Raw genomic sequence first — 21,680 nt, 5'->3', positions numbered from 1 at the left:
TGTTCAATAGCACAACCATTGCTGAGACTCCATAATCAGCATCTTGGTGGGGGTGGGGAGGCACCATTGACCAGAAACAGGACAAGTAACGTAAATACTTTGCCTACAAAAGCAAGTCAGCAGCAGGGTATCCTACGGTGAGTGACTCACCCACTGACACTAAAAACCATTCCATCATCTACAAACCAGGAGTGTGATGGAACACTCTCCGTTTGTCTCAATAACACTCCCCGTGACACCCACCCAGGATGAAAACAGTCCACATGATTGATGCCCCATCTCTTCAGGGTCCTAAAGGGTAGTCATTGTGTTGAGCCAGGGGATTTGTGCAGTGTTCTGAATAAATACTTCACGTCAGTATTCATCGGGGAGATGGACGCAGAAGATGGAAAATTAGGGGAGGTGGATACTGATAGTCTAGAACTTGTTTATCAGGAAAGAGGAAGTGTTGTAGATACTGATGCACATTAAGGCAGATAAATCCTCTGGACCTGATGAAATCTTTCCCAGGGTATTATGGGAAGCAAAGGAGAAGGTTGCTGCAGCTCTGACAGAGATTTTTAGCCACTGGTGAGGTACTGGAAGACTGGAAGGTAGCTAATGTTGTTACTATCTTCAAGAAGGATGGTAGGGATACCCCAGGAAACTAGAGGCTGGTGAGCCTTATGTCAGTAATGGGTAAACAATTGGAAAAATATTCTTAGGGATGGGATTTATGATCAGTTGGAAAGGCTGGGACTGATTAGAGAGAGTCAGCATGGTTTTGTGCATGGGGAAATCTGCCTCACAAATCTGATTGAGCTTTTTGAGGAGGTTATGAAGAAAATTGATGAAGGCAAGGTGGTAGACATGGCATAGATGGACTTCAGCATAGCTTGATAAGGTCCCACATTGTAGGCTAATCCAGAAAGTTAAGGCACCTGGGATCCAAGGTGTTTTGGAAAACTGGATCCAACCTTGGCTTGTGATAGGAGGCAGAGGGTAGTGGTGGAGGGTTGTTTCTCTGACTGGAAATCTATAACCGTGGTGTACTGTAGGCATTAGTGCTGGGACCTTTGTTGTTTGTCATATATATAAATGACTTGGATGAGAATGACTGTGATCTAATAAGTAGTTTGCTGACAACGTAAAGATTGGTGGAGTTGCAGACAGTGAGGTCCTGTTACCTAAGGAGTCAGAGGGACATAGATCAGCTTGAAAGTTGAGCGGAGCAGTGGCAAATGGAATTTAATCCAGACGAGTGTGAAGTAATGCATTGTGAGTCATCTAATACTGGCAGGGCATACTGTATATGTAACAGGGACCTTAGAAGTGTTGATGTACAGAGGAACCTTGGGGTGCAAGTTCATAGCTCCCTATAAATGGCCACACAGGCGGATAGGGTAGTGAAGAAGGTGTTTAGAATGCTTGCCTTCAGAGGCAGGGTATTGAGCATAAGAGTTGGGACACGGGACATCATGTTGCAACTATGCATGACATTGGCTAGGACAGACTTGGAATATTGCGCAGGTTTCTGGTCACCACACAATAGAAAGGGTGTGGTAGAACTAGAAAGAGTGTAGAAGAGATTCACCAGGATGTTGCCTGAATGAAGGGCTTTAGTTATGAGGAGAGATTAGATAGGCTGGGATTGTTCTCACTGGAGCACATGAGGCTGAGGGGTGACCGTACAGATGCTTATAAAATTCTGAGGAGCACAGATAGGGTAGATAGTGACAGTCTTTTTCAAAGGGCAGGTGTGTCTAACGCTAGAGGACAGAAGTTTAACGTGAGAGGGGAAGTACTTAAAGGAGATCTGATGGACAAGTTGTTCACACAGATGGTAGCGGGTATATGGAAAAAGCTACCAGAGGAGGTGGTCGAGGCAGATACAATCAAAATGTTTAAAAAGCATTTGTTCAGGTACATGGATAGGAAAGGAATAGCCAAATACAGGAAAATGGGATTTGCATAAATAGGCATCTCAGTCAGCATGGATGAGTCGGGCTGAAGGGCCTGTTACAGTGCCGTATGACTCTATGATCCATCACCCTGAACACTTATTCTCCCACCACTGGCAGACAGTGGCTGCAGTGTGTGTGCCACCTACAAAATGCACTGCTGTTATACACCCAGGCTACTCCAAGAGCACCTCCCAAACTTGCAATCTCTACCACTGAGAAGGTCAGGGGCAAGTTTTCAGCAGATGGGAGCACCAAGTCACAGATCCTTCTGACTTGGAAGTACGTTGCCAGTCCTTCACTGTCACTATCTTTCCAAAGACAGTTAGGGATGGGCAATAAGTACTGGCCCTTCCAGTGACACTCAAATCCCCCTAAAAAATGAATAAATAGAAAATTAAGGTATTGAAGGACCTGAGGGCAATGTACGTTAGTATGCACAAGGCTGAGGGGCGAACAGGATCTGCTGTGCAGTGCTTTGGTCAAGCTTAAGTTAACAGAGGGTGAAAGCTCTGAGACAATGAACAAGAAACCATTGGAAAAATTGACCACTGCTTTATATTATATAACAAATCTGCCTTGGCCCATTGTGACCTTGCTGCTGCTGCTGCCAACATATTGCAGCTACCCCTTCATCGCCATTTCACTGCTCCTTCCCAAACCCAAACCCTTTCAGATTTTAATTAACCACCTCCCAGCTTAAATGGCTGTGGGCATGCTATGTTGGTGCCGGAAGCGTGGCGACACTTGCGGGCTGCCCCCAGAACACTCTACTCAAAAAAGGTGCATTTCACTGTGTGTTTCGATGTACATGTGACTAATAAAAGATATCTTATAACTGCACCATATCGGGGCAGGCAGTTTACCCACTGACCTCCAGTATCAGGGCCTGGCCTGGTTGCAGCTCAAACACTGCTGGCCTGACTGCAAATGGAGTTATGTCCAGAAAACCAGCTACTGCCACGCTCTGTGGAGTGAAAAAAGACATAGACTGGTCAGATCCAGAGCTGTGCTTGGAACAACATCACAAGATCACAAGAAAATAGGAACGGTGTAGAACACCAGACCCCTCAAGCATGTCCCACCATTCAACATGATCATGGCTGTTCTATGCTGGCCTCAACTCCTTTTGCCAGTTCCCCATAGCCCTCATTTCCTCGAGCTTTCTATCTCCACCTAAAATATGTCTAATAGTATCTCCTCCACCATCCTTGGGGGGCAGAGAATTCTAGAGTTTCACTAACCTCTGAGAAAAGAAATTTCTATGCACCTCAGTTTTAAATGGATTAGTCCCTTATTTTGTAGCCATGTTCTCTTGTTCGTGACTCTCCCACTGGTGAAAACATCTTAACATTTACCTTATCAAACACCCCCCCTTAGGATCTTATATGTTTGAATAAGGTCACCCCTCATTCTTCTAAACTTGAAGGAATATGGACCCAAGCTGTCCAGCCTCTCTTGACAGGACAACCCTCTCATCCTGGGAATTAGGCTGGTGCATCTGCTTTGGACTTCCTCCAATGCTACTATATCTTTTTTTTCAGGAAGGGGACCAAAGAAATAATATGTAGACACAAGAGGCTGCAGATGCTGGAATCTGGAGCAACTAACAATGTGCTGGAGGAACTCAGTGGGTCTTGACTCAAAACATTGACAATTCCTTTCCCCTCACAGATGCTGCTTGACCCGCTGAGTTCCTCCAGTGGATTGTTTGCTGTTGCAAAGAAATAATATGTTTAATTTCATCAGTGCGGTTGGTGACCACCAATGTGTTATACTGAATGAGCTAACAGCTAAATATTGCAATGGCATATGGGCCAAAAAACTCTGATTAATTATTGAAGCCAGTGACAGCAGGAAGCAATCCCCAGATGGGGCAATCACAGATGGAAACAGGTACATGATGTCTGAGTAAGACCACTTTTTGGTCGGTTGGGTTGAAGTCTGCCTTGGTCATCGTTAGAGCAAACCACTGGCATGATGAAACAACACCACCTGGGCAGTCTCAAACAGAAACAGAAAATGCTCGTCACGGTCAGCAGGTCAGGCTGCAATAGAGAAATAGAGTCAACATTTCGTCAGAACTGGGAAGGAAACAAAACTGGGTAGAAGTGGACTGCAATCTAGTGTACTGCATTCAGTATTCACAATGTGGTCTCCTCTACAATGGAGAAACCAAACGTAGATTGGAAGATCGCTTGGTGGAGCATCTGCATTCAATCCGCAGGGGTGACCCTGAGCTTCCCGTTGCCCGCCACTTTAAGTCCTCATCCCACTCCCACTCTGGCTTATTGGTCTGCGGCCTCCCGTACTGTCACAGTGAGGCCCAAAGCAAGCTTGAACAACAACATCTCTTTTTTTTCCGTCTGGGCACGCTGCAGCCTTCTGGACTCAACATTGACTTCTACAACTTCAGGTGACTTGATTTCTCAGTCTGTATCAGTTATCCATCTCAGATTTTTGTTCCTTTCCTTTTTTTTCTCTCTGGGACTGAAGACACGCCCAACATGACCTTCTGGTTTTGTCCTTCTACCTTGTTGTGTAGGCAGAAGGAATTAGTTTAGTTCGGCATTTAATTACTAGTTTAATGAGTTCGGCACAACATTGTGGGCCGAAAGGCCTGTTCCTGTTCTGTGTTCAATGACCTCATGTTCTAATACCCCCACCCATGGGTGATCTGCGGTCAGTACCTACCCAACTCTATAGGGTATGTTGCATTCACCAGTTTCAACTGTGTGTGGAGTCACTGAGCTTGTGACATAGTATACAGGCCCTCAGGGCTTGATTCCTGGTATTGAGCAACTCCTCCCATGCCTTCCTCACTAGCATTCTGATAGCCTCCTTGCCCCACATGTAGTTCCACCAACCATTGTGCAGTTCTGGTTGCCACAGGACAGGAAAGATGAGGAGATGCAGAAAAGATCTACAGGAATGTTGTCTGGACTGGAGGGCATCACTGGTCTAGCAACCAGACTAAGGGTCTAAGAGACTAAGGGAGCTGGGGCTTTACTCTTTGGAAAGAAGGAGGATGAGAGGAGACATGATAGAGGTGTACAAAATATTGAGAGGAATAGATAGAGTAGACAGCCAGCACCTCTTTCCCAGGGCACCATTGCTCAATACAAGAGGGCATGGCTTTCAAGTAATGGGTGGGAAGTTCAAGGGAGATATCAGAGGAAGGTTTTTTACCCAGAGAGTGGTTGGGGCATGGAATGCGCTGCCTGTGGAGGTGGTGGAGGCAGGTACATTGGTCAAATTCAAGAGATTACTAGATAAGCATATGGAGAAATTTAAAATGGAGGGATATGTGGGAGGAAGGGGTTGGATAGTCTTAGGCGAGGTTTAAAGGTCGGCACAACATTGTAGGCTGAAGGCCCTGTATCATGCTGTACTGTTCTATGCTCTATGTTCTAACCGGAGCTCAATCCTGACCTCTGATGCTATCTGTGTGGCTTTTGCACACTGTGTGGCTGTGACTGCACAGGCTTCTTCCGGGTGCTCTGGTTTCCTCCCACATCCCAAAGATGAGTGGGTTGGTAGGTTAATTGGCCCTGTCAACTACCCTTAGTGTGTGGGTGAGTGGTAGAATTTGGGGGGAGTTGGTGGCAATGTGGGGAGAATAAAATGGGATTAATGTAGGATTAGTATAATCGGGTGCTTGATGGCTGGCATGGACTCAGTGGATTGAAGGGCCCATTTCCATGCTGTTTGACTCAATAACTGTAACACTATATTCTGTTATTCTGTTATTGTTTTTCCTTTTGTACTACCTGGATGTACTTATGTTTGGAATGATCTATGGATGAAATGCAAAGCAAAGTTTTTACTGTTTCTCGGTGCATGTGACAACAATAAACTAATTATCAATTGCTCTTCATTGCAAGATGACTTGAATATAACAGTAAAGATGTTTTATTGAAACTACATTGAGTCCTGGGGAGACCACACCTGGAGTATAATGTACAGGTCTGGTCTCCTTACTCAAGAAAACACACACACACATGCAATATAGGGAATGTAACAAAGGTCTACCACTTGTGACAGAGGTTCGGCCAAGATTTCCCAACTTCTATGCCCTCATTCTGTGATTTTCCCAGCTCTGTTCACTCAGATAATGGAGAATTCTCACCCTGAAGTTTGTTGTTGGCCACATTCTCTTAGGCATTATACAAAAGCAGCCAGCGTTGTACCCTTCATTTTTGCACAAGAATTCTGTGAACTTCACTCCTCCCACCAAGCAGTATCCGCAGTCTAAAGTACCAGGTACTGGATATGAAAAAGAAGAAACAGAAATTTACTCTTCATAATATAATGGAATCTCAAAAGGCATGATTATGCTTTAATGCTTATAACTTCTGGTGTTTATTTAGTGGGTTTTGATCACACTAAAATCCAAGAGCTATTCTTGACATTACACTAGGTCCCCATTTCCAACAAACTTACTGTCTGTGGGTGCATAATGTCAGGGTGAGAACTGTGGGTAGATCTGCAGCCAGAGCTGAGGTCAGGAATATGGGCTGGGTCAGTGGCTGGAGCCAGAGTTGGGGTCAGGAATGTGGGTAGATCTGAAGCCAGAACCGGGGTCCAGAGTGTGGGCTCGATGTGCAGTCAGAACCAGAGTTATGGACACCAGGGGTGAATAGGTTTACAGCCAGAAGTGGGATCCAGAGTGTTTTGACCAGACGAAACCTACAAGCTGCAGCATACGTAGAAGTTGCTATATCCACAGAGAGGTTGACTGCTGTATGTCATTGCAGTCACAGTGCTGCGTCAGTGGCCTTAGCAGACCCTGTGTTTCTTTGTTATCTGAACTTGTTTTATTTAACTCTGGGCTGCTATCTATTAAATAGCTGGACCTGCGTGTATATCATGTCTCTGAGGTACTTCCTACAGTGCTTCAAACATAGTGAATTATTTGAAAATTTGTGGAAGTTCTGTAAATTAATTAGAATATCTGGAATACTAGAAGAGACATAACGCAAAACTGCTCCATTAAATATCGTCTGTACAGAAAACTTAAAAACAGCATACTGGAAATACATGAAGACACAAGAGACTGTAGATACTGGAATCAGTTTAGAACCCAAAGGCATGAACATTGCATTCTCCAGTTTCAGGTACCTGCTCCCCCTTTCTCCCCTTCTCTCTCCTGATCTGTCTGGGTCGTCTCACACACAAACCCCATTCTCCCCAGACCCACATCACCCAGTTTCTTTCCTCTCCCCCACCTACTCCATCTGCCCATCATCCACACACTCCTCGTACTCCCCTATTCCCTCCCTCCACTGTTCCCATCTGCCCACCTTCCCTGCTTATCCGGTTCCACTCTCCGTTTTCCTTTCTTATCAGATTCCATCACCTGCAGCCTTTTGTTGCCTCCACCTATCACCTCCCAGCCTCTGTCGCTATCTCCGCCATTCCCTCCCCCACCTGACTCCATCTGCCAATCAACCCCTCCTCACATGGATCCACCCATCGCTTGCCAGCTCTTGCCCCACTCATTCTCCTCACCTCTTTTGTACTGACGATCTCCCCTCTATCTTTAAGTCCAGATAAAGGGTCTCGACCCAGAGCATCAATTGTCCATTTGCCTCCACAGATGCTGTCTGACCCTCTGAGTTCCTCCAGCAGTTTGGTTTTTTAACTTGAAATAGACAACAGTATAGGCAGCATTTATGGGAAAAGAAACTGAGTTAATGATTCAGGTCAATACTTTTTTTATCAGAACTAGGACAAATTAGAAATCCAATATGTTTTAAGTTGCAGAGAAGAGGGAGGGGTGGACAGAACAAAGGGAATGACTGTGATAGGGTGGAGATCAAGAGACATTGTGTTGCAAATAATGGTGAAGGCTTGTTAATTGCAACTGGTCTGTCTAGAGAATAGGTAAATAGAAGGAGATGAAATAGGAGAAAAATACCCTGGAACTGTGTGACTCTGACTACAGCATTTGCTGGAAATCCGAAATAAAAGAGAAAGCTGGAAAGTACCAACTCCAGTTTATAAATAAAAACAGAAAACGCTGGAGTCCCAGGACTGATGAAAGATTATCAACCTGAAACTTATTTTTGTTTCTCTCTCCACAGATGCTGCCTAGTTTGCATTTTCTAATTATCCTTCACATTTCCAGCATCCACAGTTTTTTACTTCCCAGCTTTATAAGATCCTATCCTACAACCCTCTAACACGGAGCACTCTGCTCACTGAGGACCAAATGTAACTTTATAAGGTCGCTCTAATTCTCCATCCCACTGCCATTTTGACCACTCTGCCTTTGGGCCTTTTACCTGTTCCAACAAAACCAAACATGTGCTTGAGGAACTGTATTTGATCTTCCAGCTGGACATGTTGCAGTCTTTCAGGACTCAATATTGAATTCAACAATTTCAGATAACCAGCCTTTCCAGTTTGTTTTAAAAATGGCCATTTCTAATGAAAATCAAAAAAAAACCCTGCAGATAGCGCAACGCTATTACAGCGCCAGCGATCGGGGTTCAATTCCCGTCGCTGTCTGTAAGGAGTTTGTACGTTCTCCCGTGTCTGTGTGGGTTTCCTCCGGGCGCTCCGGTTTCCTCCCATATTCCAAAGACGTACGGGTAGGTTAATTTGGGTTTTAAAAAAAATGGGTGGTGTGGACTCGTTGGGCCGGAAGGGCCTGTTACCACACTGTAAATCAAAAAATCAAAAAATCAAAATATTGGAACGATGAAGGGTCTCCACAGATGCTGCCTGACCAGCTGAGTATTTCCAGCAATGTTCCATCTTATTTCAGTTCTAATGAAAAATCATCAACTTGTAGCGTTAGTTCAGTTTTCTCTCCCTATGGATGCTGCCCAACCTTCTGGGTATTTCTGGTCTTTGCTTTTATTTCAGATTTACAGCAGGTGTTGTGTTCTGCATCTCACAGTTCCAGCAGTTTTTCTTACTCTCTGTTCTCATATACCTCATTCTATTTACATCTCTGCCAGACAGGTCAGATGCAACTAACACCCTTCCCTTCCCTACAACTTTCTGTACTCAGTGCTGATGACGGATCATTGACCTGAAACATTAACATTGTTTCTCTCTCCACAGATGCTGCCTGAACTGCTGTCCTATTTTTATTCTAACTTGCTGAAAGACTGAGATGTGAAATGTTCGTCCTCGTGGATACAACAGACAAGGAGGAAGAGACCAAAACAATTGTAAGCAACAGCAAGCTGTACTGCTTGCGAAATAAAGGAGGTGAATTGAGAACATAGAACAGAACCGCACAGGAACAGGCCTTTCAGCCCACAATGTCTGTGCTGGACATGATGCCAAATTAAACTAATTGTATTTGCCTGCACATAATCCATATCCCTCCATTTGCTGCATGTTCATGTGCCTGTCTAAATGCCTCTTAAATGCCACTATCATACATGCTTCCACCACCACCCCTGGCAGCCTGGTCCAGGCACCCACCACTCTCTATGTAAAATACTTAACCCACACATCTTCTTTAAACTTTCCTTCCTCACCTTAAAGTTATGCCCTCTAGTATTTGACATTTCTACCCTGAGAAAAAGACTCTGTCTACCCTATCTATGCCTCTCATAATTTTATAAATTCCCATCAGGTCTCCCACCTATCTGCTTTTATGGTCTGTGTGCTTTCTTTTCATCGACATTACTGAAGGGATTTGCCCCCAGAATTCCTTTGTTGTTGTTGAAATCTCCCATATTCCCCACCCATCCTTTCAGAAAAAGTAACTTGCGCACTTGTTAGTATTGGAGGAGGTCTTCTGGCTTCAATAGGAATCACAAGTGGATATGGCGTCTGTGTCTCTACCAACAGAAAGTCCTCGTATTCAGCCGGGGAGTCAGGAGCAAACCGAACTGTGTATTGGCAGCTCATTCCTGGAGCAACAAGCCCACCTTCTCCTGGGAATCTACCTGTTTGATAGGACAGAGTTAGCAAAGCTGTTAAATTACCAAACTAGTAACCCAGAGGCCTCAACTAACGACTCAGAGACATTAGTTCGTTCCCACTATGGTAGCTGTGGAATTTAAATTTAGTTAATAATTTGAAATTTTGGAAGAAAACTAGTCTTAATAATGATGACTACAAAAAAAAGTTCGTGTTTGCTGTAAAGACCTATCTGGTTCACTAATGTCCTTCAGTGAAGAATTCTGCTTTGCATATCCAGACTGGTGTCTATGTGAATCCATATATATAAAGCTCACCAGCATCTCTACTTCCTCAGGAGGCTAAAGAAATTCAGTATGTCCCCTTTGACAGGGATAGAATCTGTCCTTGAGCCTGGTGGTATGTGCTTCTGCCTGATGGGAGAGGAGAGAAGAGAGAATGACCTGTGTGGGTGGGGTCTTTGATTATGCTGGCTGCTTCACCAAGGCAGTGAGAAAGCATCCTATCTGGATGCATCACAGTTTGGTATGGCAACTGCTCTGCCCAGGACTGCAAGAAACTGCAGAGAATTGTGGACACAGACCAATGCATCACGGAAACCAGCCTCCCCTCCTTGGACTTTGTCTTTACCTCTCGCTGTCTTGGTGAAGCAGCCAGCATAAACAAAGACCCCACCCACCCGGGTCATTCTCTCTTCTCTCCTCTTCCATCAGGTAGAAGATACAGGAGCCTGATAGCAAATACCACCAGGCTTAAGGACAGCTTCTATCCCTATGATAAGACTATTGAACGGTTCCCTGATACGATGAGATGGACTGACCTCACGATCTACCTTGTTGTGACCTTGCACCTTATTGCACTGCACTTCCTCTGTAGCTGTGACACTTTACTCTGTACTGTTATTGTTTTTACCTGTACTACATCAATGGACTCTGTACTAACTCAATGTAACTGCACTGTGTAGTGAATTGACCTGTACGATCGGTATGCAAGACAAGTTTTTCACTGTACCTTGGTACAAGTGACAATAATAAACCAATACCAATACAGAGTCATATTATCACAGAGGACCAAAGGATTTAGTACGTCAAAAACTATCTAGTTGGTCCCATTCCTCATCACTTCCACCATAGCCTGCATTCTTTTTAGTACATCCAATCTGTTTCTGTTTAGAATCTGTTTTTATCTTCCTTTCAGATATCAACTCTTTCACAAGATCACAAGATCACAAGACAAAGGAGCAGAAGTAGGCCATTTGGCCCATCAAGTATGCTCCATGAGCTAAACGAAAACTATTCCTATCTAGCCCCAATTTCCAGCCTTATCCCCATATCCCTTGACACCTTGACTAATTAGATACCTATCTATCTCCTCCTTAAATTCCCCCAATGATCGGGCCTCCACAGCTGTACGTGGCAAAGAATTCCATAAATTCACTACCCTCTGACTAAAGAAATTTCTCCTCATTTCTGTTTTAAACTGGTACCCTCTAATTCTAAGACTGTGCCCTCTCGTCCTGGACTCACCCACCGAGGGAAACAACTTAGCCACATCTACTCTGTCCAGCCCTTTCAACAGTCTAAACGTTTCTATGAGGTCCCCCCTCATTCTTCTGTACTCCAGTGAGTACAGTCCAAGAGCCGACAAATGCTCATCATAAGTAAGCCCTTTCATTCCGGGAATCATCCTTGTAAGTCTCCTCTGAACCCTCTCCAACATCAGCACATCCTTCCTAAGATATGGGGCCCAAAACTGCAATACCAAATGAGGCCTTACCAGTGCCCCACAGATCCTCATCAACAATTCCTTACTTTTATACGTTATACCTCTCGAAATGAATACCAACATAGCATTCGCTTTCTTTACCACCAATCCGACCTGGTGGTTACCCTTTAGGGTATCCTGCATGAGCAATCATAGAGTCATACAACATGGAAACATGCCCTACAGCCCACCGAGTCCACACCACCATTTTTTTTATTCCCCCCATATTTCTATCAACTCGCCCCATATTCTACCACTCAGCTACACACTGGGGGCAGTTAACCTGCCAACCCACGTCTTTGGAATGTGGGAGGAAACTAGAGCTCCCAGAGGAAACCCACGCGATCACAGGGAGAACAGCAGAAATACGAGGTGCTGTTCTTCCAGTTTATGTTTAGCCTTACCCTGGCAGTGAATGCCAAGGACAGATAGGTCGGTGTGGGAAGGGGAAGAGGAGTTGATGAATGATAGATTGACAAGGTGCATGTGAATCTTTGCCTGACCTCGAAGGGCCGTTTAGGTCCCTGGATGGTGGTGAGTGAGGGACAAGTGTTACACCTCCTATGGTTGCTGGGGAAAGTGCTGGGGACAGGGAGCAGTGAGTGGGGAGGGATGAATGAATCAGAAAGTCACAGTGAGATTGGTCCCTGTGGAAAGCAGAAAGAGGTGGGGAGGGGTGAGTGGGGAGAGATGAACGAACCAGGGAGTCAAGGAGGGAACGGTCCCTGTGGAAAGCAGAAAGAGGTGGGGAGGAGACTGGTGGTGGGATCCCATTGCAGCTGGTGGAAAAGATGAAGCACGATGTGCTGGAATGTGGAGGCTGGTGGGGCATTCAGCCCCTCGAGGGCAGGCAAAGATTTATGTGCACCTCCTCCAAATTTGTCTATTGCATTCGGTGCTCGCGATGTGACCTCCTCTACATTGGTGAGACTAAATGTAGTCTAGGAGACTGCTTTGGGGAACACCTGCCCTTTGTGCGTAATGGCCACCCGGACCTCCTAGTTGCATGCCATTCCAACTCCCCTTCCCGTTCCTACAACGACATGTTTACCCTCGGCCTTCTCCACTGCCAGGGTGAGGCCAGATGCAAACTAGAAGAACAGCACCTTGTATTCCACCTGGGTCGTCCACAACCCAGGGGAGTGAACATTGAATTTTCCAATTTCAGGTAACCTGCACCATCTGTGCTTCTTCCTCTCTCTTTCTGCTCTACACAGGTTCTCCCAGCACCACCCCACGCCCCCGCCACCCTGTTTAGTTTCCCTCCCCCACCTGGATCCACCTGCCTATCACTATATCTACTGGCTACCTTCTTGCCGACATGTTCACCCTGCCCATCATCCCTTCCTTATCTGGTTCCACTGTCACCTTCCAGCCTCTGCAGCCTCCGTGTCTCTACTTGTCACCTTCCAGCTTCTGCAGCCTCCGTGTCTCTACTTGTCACCTTCCAGCCTTGATCTCTTCCTTCCCCCTACCTGGCTCCATTTTCCCCCTCTTTTTCTGGCCTTATCTACCTCTACCTATCACCAAGCAGCCGATGCCTCCCAACTCCACCCCTCCCCCTCCCCCACCTGGCTGCTTCTGCCCACCATCCCTCTCCTCACCTGGTTCCACAACCACCCACCAGCCCCTGCCTCACCCCTCCCTCTCACCACTTCATACTGGCAATCTCCCCCTATACTCTCAGTCCTGATGCAGTGTCTCCACCCAAAACATCGACCATCCCTTTGCCTCCACAGATGCTGCCTGACTCAGTGAATTCCTCAAGCGGTTTGTTGATTAATGTACACTACTACGACTAACACCCATAAATTCAAGTAAGCATGATAGACTTTGATAAAATAGAGCTCGTTATAATCTTTACAGCATACGTTTCTGAAAGAGAACATTAAAAACATCTGTTTACATTGAGCTTTCTGTACTTTGGGAACTCCCAAGGCATTTTATGGCCAATTAATGAAGTGCAGTTACATTTGTTATGTGGGAATGCTGAAACTATTATGGACCCTATAAATGGCAAGGTAACTTGTTTTCACTTGATGATGACCAGGTAACCAGTTTTTAGTGATGTTAGTTTGAAAGATATTGTTACAGAGTTATAGAGTCATACAGCCTAGAAACAGGCCCTTCAGCCCACCATATCCATACTGACTATCATTTGCCTTGGTAAAGCAGCCAACATAATCAAAGACCCCATCCACCTAGGACATTCTCTCTTCTCCCCCCTCCCACTGAGCAGAAGATTCAAAAGCCTGAAAGCACGTACCACCAGGCTCAAGGACAGCTTCCATCCTGCTGTTATAAGACTACTGAACAGTTCCCTAGTACGATAAAATGGACTCTTGACCTCACAATCTACCTCGTTATGACCTTGCACCTTATTGTCTGCCTGCACTGCACTTCCTCTGTAACTGTAACACTTCATTCTGCATTCTGTTATTGTTTTCCCTTGTACTACCTCAATGCACTGATTTGATGAAATGATCTGTACGAACAGTATGCAAGACAAGGTTTTCACTGTACCTCGGTACATGTGACAATAATAAACCAATTTACCAGCACTTGGTCCTGTGGCTTTTTTCTGTCTTTGGGAAATCAAGTCCTCTTCTAGATACTGCTTAAATGTTGTCAGGGTCTCTGCTTCCACCTTCCACCTTCTCAGGCAGTGTGTTCTAGTTCGTTAATTTTTTAAAAATTTTATTTACAGCGTGGTAACAGGCCCTCCCGGCCCAACGAGTCCGCACCGCCAATTTTAAACCCATATTAACCTACCCGTACACCTTTGGAATGTGGGAGGAAACCGGAGCACCCGGAGGAAGCCCACGCAGACACGGGAGAATGTACAAACTCCTTACAGACAACGACGGGAATCGAACCCCGATCACTGGCACTGTAATGGCGTTGCGCTAACCGCTATGCTACCATGCCGCCCACGGTTTTGACTCATTTAGTCTCAGTAAGTCAAAGATGCTGACTACAATAAATAAGGTGTTGCATAACCAAATACTGCTGGTGTTACATACTGGATATCCTCCATTTCCCATCGGCAACCCATTGGGTTAGTACAGTCCAGATTTTGCTGTTATATTCTCAGCATTCGTTACAATTACACTAAGAAGACAGTGGAGTCATCTTTACGAAGCTGTAATTACAACCTAATAGAATGTGTGGATTGTCAGACCCTTAGATATTTTGGAATTCCAAGGTTCAGAATCAGTGGATAGCAGTGTACTTACCTAGAAAGGATCTCCCGAGGGCAACTCGCTGGATAGGTGCAGCTACACCATCAGCAATGAGCCCCTGATCTTTTGCAGGGTCTTCAACCCAAAATCTCATTCTGCGAGGGACAGAGTGGGATGGGGTGGGGCCAGATCACAATCCAGCAGCAAAAATGTTGATGGATTGGTGAGGGAAGGGTGGTGGACATTATCTATATGGACTTTAGCGAGGTCCTGCATGGAAGGCTGCTCTGGAAGGTTAGTTCACATGGATCCAGGAAGAGATAGCTAAGCAGATACATAATGGGTTTGATGATAGGAAGCAAAGGGTGGAAAGTTGTTTTTTAGACTGGAGGCCTGTGACTAGTGGTCCGCCACAGAGATTGGTGCTGGGCCATTGTTGTTCATCAATTATATAAACAATTTGGATGAGGATGTGCAAGGCATGGTTAGTAAGTTTGCAGATGACACTAAAACTGGTGGTTTAGTAGACATTGAAGAAGGTTATCAAAAATTACAGGTGAATCTTGATCAGTTGAATAAGTGGGCCAAGGGATGGCAAATGGTGTTCAATCCAGATAATTGCGAGATTTTGCATTTTGGGAAGTCAAACCAGGGTAAGACTTTCACAGTAATTGGTTGGGCCCTGGGGAGTGTTGTGGAACAGAGGGACCTAGGAGTACGAGTACATAGTTCCATGAAAGTGGTATCACAGGTGGACAGGGTGGTGAAGAAGGAACTTGGCACGCTGGCCTTCATCAGTCAGGGCAATGAGTATAGGAGCTGGGACGTTATGTTGCAGTTGTACATGACCGCACATGGAGTATTGTGTACAGTTTTAGTTTACCCTGTTTATAGAAAAGACATCATTAAGCTGGAAGGAGTGCAAAGGAGATTTACAAGAATGTTGCCAGACTCAAGGGCCTGAGTTGTTGGGAAAGGTTGGGCAGGCTGGAAATTTATCCTTGGAGTATAAGAGACTGAGGGGTAACGTTATAGAGCTGTATAAGATCATGAGAGGCATAAATCGGGTGAATTCACAGTCTTTTTCCCAGGGAAAGAGAATCAAAAATTAGAGGGCATAGGTTTAAGGTAAGAGGGAAATACTTAAAAGGGACCTGAGGGGTAACTTCTTCATGCAGAGGGTGGTGATGATATGGGACGAACTGCCAGAGGAAGTGGTTGAGACAGGTACAATAACAACATTTAAAAGATAATTGGACAGGTACATGGAAAGGAAAGGTTTAGAGGGATATGGGCCAAACGTGGTACAGTGGCATTTTGGATGGCATGGATGAGTTGGACTGAAGGGCCTGTTTCCATGCTGTGACTCTATGACTCTATAAAATTTGGAACAGGTGGCTAAAACAGGATTAGCCAATACGTAAAGCTGTACAAAGCATTTAGAAATTTACAAATATTTATTTTTTTAAAAAGGGCTTTAAAATTTAGGAGAAATTTTTAAAACCAAACACTAAATTATATTTTAAAAATCTAAATAAACCAAAGTAATTCAAAAAGAATACAAGTTAGCTAACATCTTAGTCCCTCACAGATTATCTCCTCTGCTCAAGTGAATGGAGGCGCTGTTCATACCCAGTTCTAACCAGGTGTAGGTTGTTTCAGCAGACCTCTCCATGTGTATGGTAAGGAGTTGCCTGAACTTCACGGTCCACCATTAGACCTTGTCAGGACTCCAGCGACAGAGTGTGGTCATAGGTTTCCTGACGAGCGGCTGTCTGGAAATTTGGAACTTCCGCCTTCGTACACACTTGTGGGCTAACCCTAAGCTTGCTGGCACTTGCACACAGAACTGCTGGCATTTTCCACAAGATCTGGGCCAATGGATTGTAAAATAATGCAAAGTTATATTTTAATTAAGTTTGTAAAAATCAGAAAAAACTGCACTTACTGGAAATCTGAAATAAAAACGGAAACAGAAAATGCTGGAAAATTCCAACCAGTAAATTCCATCATTTCTGATTTAATAGCATTTGCGTTTGATATTTCAAAACTGAAACTCATGTGCACATTCTCGTCTTTGGTAGACCGCAAAATATTTAAAATGTCCATTGAAAAGAAATCTTACTTCCTGGCATACAGTTTGCAGGAATTCTTCACTGACTGGCCATTTATTGGCACTGGTGTTGCTGGATATAACCAAGATCCTCCAGAACAAATGTCTGATGGGAAGCAATGTTAAAGCAGGATCACCCTAGATCACAGTCGTCATTGGATCTCAGTGGTCAGCTTGTACTGAAGTTGCCACCTTTGCTTTGCCACTGATTGCAAATTCTGGGCCTATCTATGGATGTAATGATTAACACAGACAGAGAAACAGACTGTATTTCTCCTATACTTTGCCAATAGAGGCTCTGCCCAGATTAATGAAGTTACTCTAATATGCTTTTGGAATTAACAAATATATAACAGTAAAATATTTCAATGTGCTTTGTAGGAATGTTGCCAAACAAAGTTGATAGAGTTACATTGGGAGCCATGAGGACAGGTGAACAATGTCCAAGATGTCCAGGCAAAGAGAGTCAGGGTGCATTAGAGAGAGAGAGAGAGAGAGAGAGAGAGGATTTTGTTGACTTTGTTCAGGACTTTGGCAGCTGAAGGTGTGGCTGCCATTAATGGAATGATAAACTGAGATTCCACAATTCTAATATTTTTAAAGGTCCAACTGTTTATACTTCGACAGTCAGGAAAAATAATAAAATTAAAAAGCCTACTTACCTAGTCCAATAGAAAAGAATGTGGTGCTTGGTGGGATGATTCGGAGGTGACGGCTACTGGATGTCATATTCCGCAGCTCAACGTTTGTCTGGAGAAAGATAACGGACATGATAAAAAGGTTTGAGAATGAAAGAAATTTATCAGTCACAGTATGGGCCCTTGGCCCACAATGTTCTGCCGAACTATATAAACACCTGCTCCCTGATCAATCTAACCCTTCCCTCCTACACAGCGCATAACCCTCTAATTTACTTCCATCCATGTGCCAAGCTAAGAGTCTTTTAAATGTCCCTATTGTATCAGCCTCTACCATCACCTCCGGCAGTGCGTTCCAGGCACCACTCTCTGTGTAAAAAATCTACCTCTGACATCTCCCTAAACTTTCCTCCTCTGACCTTAAACTGATGTCCTCTGGTATTGGCCATTGCTGCCCTAAGGAAAAGGTGCTGGCTGTCCACTCTATCTATGCCCCTCATAATTTTATACACCTCTATCAAGACACCTCTCATCCTGCGTCGCCCCAAAGAGAAAAGCCCCAGTTTGCTCAACCTTTCCTCATAAGACCTCACTCTAGTCATCCTCCTGTTCTTTACATGCATGTAGAATGCCTTGGGGTTTTCCTTAATTCTATTTGCCAAGGCTTTCTCATGTCCCCTTCTACAAGTCCCTTCTTAAGCTCCTTCTTGGCTACCTTATACTCTCAACAGCCCTGCCTGATTTTTGCTTCCTAAACCTTAAATATGCTTCCTTCTTCCTCTTGACTAAATATTTCACCTCTCTTGTCAACCATGTTTCCTTCACCCTGCCATCCTTTCCCTGTCTCAGTGGAACAAACCTATCCAGAACCCCATGCAAGTGTTCCCTAAACAATCTCCACATTTCTTCTGTGCATTTCCCTGAGAACATCTGTTCCCAATTTACGCTCCCAAGATCCTGCCTAATACCGTCATAATTAGCTGTCCCCCAATTAAAAACTTTCCCATATCATCTAGTCCTATCCCTGTTTGTGGCTATGCTCAAGGTCAGGGAGTTGTGGTCACTATCTCCGAAATGCTCGCCCATCATCACCTGACCAGGTTCATTGCCTAGTACTTAATCCAGTATGGCCAATCCTCTAGTCAACCTGTCCACATACTGTGTCAAGAATCCTTCCTGGACACGCCTAAAAAATTCTGCCCCATCTAAACCTTTTGCATTAAGGAGGTGCCAATCAATATTAGGGAAGTTGAAGTCACCCATGACAACAACCCTGTTATTTTTGCACCTTTCCAAGATGTGCCTATTTACCTGCTTCTCAGTGTCCTGGTGGCAATTGGGGGGCCTATAGAATACTTCCAATAGAGTGATTGCCCCCTTCCTGTTTCTGACTTCCACCCACACTGACTCAGTAGACGACCTCTCTACGACATCCTCCCTTTCTGCAGCTGTTATACTATCCCTGATTAGCAATGCCATTCCCCCACCTTTTTTACCTCCCTCCCTATCCCTTTTCAAACATCTGAATCCCGAAACATCAAGCAGCCAATCCTGCCCTTGCGACAGCCAAGTCTCTGTAATGGCCACGACATCGTAATTCCACGTAAATCCTATCCTTCCTCACAGTCTCTCCACATGATGCATCTACCTTTATACCAACTGCTCCATCATCTGACCTAATACTCTTGTTCCCATCCCCCTGCCAACCGAGTTTAAACCCTCCCCAACAGCTCTAGCAAACCTGCCTGCAAGGACACTGGTCCCTCTCGCATTCAGGTGTAACCCGTCCCTTTTGTACAGGTTGTACCTTCCTCAGGAGAGATCCCAATGACCCACAAATCTGAAAACCTGCCCCCTGCACCAACTCCTCAGCTACGCATTCATCTGCCACATCTTCCTATTCTTACCCTCACTGGAGTGTGGCACAGGCAACAATCCAGAGATTACCACCCTTGAGGTCCTGCTTTTTTAGCTTCCTTCCTAACCCCCTATATTCTCTCTTCAGGACCTCATCCGTTTTCCTATCTGTGTCATTGGTACCAATGTACCATAATTGATACTCCTCTTCTCCTCCCCTCCCTTCTGAGCCATAGAGTAAGACTCAGTGCCAGAGACCTGGCTGCCATGGCTTTGCCCTGGTAGGTCGTTTTCCCCCCCCACCCCCGAACAGTATCCAAAATGATATACTTGTTATTGAGGGGAACGGCCACAGGGGTTATCTGAACTGACTGAGGAGAAACTGCTTTTCCCAGAGAGTAGTGAATCTGTGAAATTCTCTGCCCAGGGAAGCAGTGGAGGCTACCTCATTAAATATATTTAAGACACAATTAGATAGATTTTTGCACAGTAGGGGAATTAAGGATTAAGGGGAAAGACAGGCTGGTGGATCTGAGCCCACAGCCAGATCAGCCTGATCTTATTGAATGGAGGGGCCAGATGGCCTCCTCAATGGGCCAGATGGCCTCTTCCTGCTCCTATTTCTTATGTTATGTTCTTATGTTCTTTCCCTCTCCTGACGGTCACCCAGCTACCTGCATCCTCCAACCTAGGTGTAACTGCCTCCCAGTAATTCCTGTCCATCATCTCCTCAGTTTCCTGAATGATCCAGAGTTCATCCAGCTCCAGCTCCTGTTCCCTAACACGGTCTGTAAGGAGCTGTAGCAGGTTGCACTTGAATTTGCTTGAATTCTCCAACTTCCGGTAAACTGCTCCCCCTCTATCCCTTTTCTCTCTCCTCCTCATCTACCTAGTTCACGGTAGCATAGTGGTTAGCATAACGCTTTACAGCGCCAGAGACCAGGGTTCAAATCCGGCCACTGTCTGTAAGGAGTTTGTACGTTCTCCCCGTGTCTGCGTGGGTTTCCTCCGGGTGCTCTGGTTTCCTCCCACATTCCAAACATGTACTGGTTAGGAAGTTATGAGCATGCTATGTTGGCGCCGGAAGCGTGGCAACACTTGCGGGCTGCCCCCCAAAAATCACTATGCAAAAAAGATGTATTTCACTGTGTGTTTCGATGTACGTGTGAATAATAAAGATCTGATCTTATCCTACACCAAACCCAGCCCCCCATCACCCTGTTTCCTACCCCTCTTCCACCGCTCCATCTGCCCATCACCCTCACACCCCTCCCACTGGGTCCCCTCCCACTACTGTTCCCCTCTGCCCTCCCCACCTCCCTTATTTGATTCCATTCTCTGCCATCCTCTCCTATCAGATTCCATCATCTGCGGCTGTCTGTCACCTCCCAGCCTCTGTCCCTATTTCCACTCTCTCCTCCTCCATCTGCTTATTATCCCATCTCACCTGGATCCACCTATCGCTTGCCAGCTCTTGCTTCACCCCTTCCCTTTACCCTTTTAGACTGGCTATCTCCTCTCTATCTTTCAATCCAGATGAAGGGTCTCAACGCAAAACATTGACTGTCCATTTCCCTCCATAAATGATGCCTCACCCACTGAGTTCCTCCAGCATCTTGTGTGTTGCTGTCAATTTTCACTTGTCTGGTCACACTGAACATAGCGAAATGGCAAATCCTACAGGAGGCTCTCAGCATTATGCTCATAATCCCAATGAAGAGTCAATGACTTCAGGGAAGAAGGAACAAAGGGGAGGTTTGGCAAGAAAAGAATACCAAAGAGAAACAATACTAAAGGTCAAAGTGGATCAAATATTCTACCAAAATTCCTTGACTGCTTTGTCGTTTGTGGAATGTGGCTGAGCAGGACTGAATCTTACCACGGAACATTAAACTGACACCCTGACATATTTTACTGCTGTCACCATGGGAAGCCAGGGTAGTAGTTTCACAAAAGCATCTTTAAAACTTTTAGCTGTGGTCTTAATCTCCCTCAGGCATTAAATAACTTACAGCCAGTTGAGATCAGTCATCTTGACAGACCAAGTGGCCTGATTTTGCACTGCATTTTCATTCAATATGTACCAGCACTTTGTTTAAATATTAATACATGAGTGATGGATAAATCTTTGAAATCATAAAAGGCACTGTAATAATGTTTAGTAAGCGAATTTAAAATGCCTCCCCCCTCCCATATGGCAGAAGATACAAAAGCCTGAAAGCATGTACCACCGGGCTCAAGGACAGCTTCTATCCTGCTGTTATGAGACTATTGAATGGTTCCCTAGTACGATAAAATG

General features: G+C 45.0%; 1 protein-coding gene across 1 annotated transcript in view; it reads right to left on the bottom strand.

Annotated features, from left to right (window-relative positions):
• The window catches only part of dlec1 (DLEC1 cilia and flagella associated protein), a gene marked incomplete at its 3' end in the record, with an annotated part of 153,270 nt that overhangs the window by 89,327 nt on the left and 42,263 nt on the right, over positions 1–21,680 (bottom strand). Inside the window, exons 10-13 of the mRNA XM_052016127.1 lie at positions 17,549–17,636; positions 9,680–9,853; positions 6,070–6,206; positions 2,815–2,907 (exon numbers count right to left, since the gene is read on the bottom strand). Coding sequence (XP_051872087.1) covers positions 2,815–2,907; positions 6,070–6,206; positions 9,680–9,853; positions 17,549–17,636 — 492 coding nt within the window. The remainder of the gene's footprint in view (positions 1–2,814; positions 2,908–6,069; positions 6,207–9,679; positions 9,854–17,548; positions 17,637–21,680) is intronic.

The sequence above is a fragment of the Pristis pectinata genome, chromosome 5 (genome assembly GCF_009764475.1).
Source record: "Pristis pectinata isolate sPriPec2 chromosome 5, sPriPec2.1.pri, whole genome shotgun sequence".
NCBI lineage: Eukaryota > Metazoa > Chordata > Chondrichthyes > Rhinopristiformes > Pristidae > Pristis > Pristis pectinata.
This window is presented reverse-complemented; position numbering and strand designations above follow the sequence as displayed.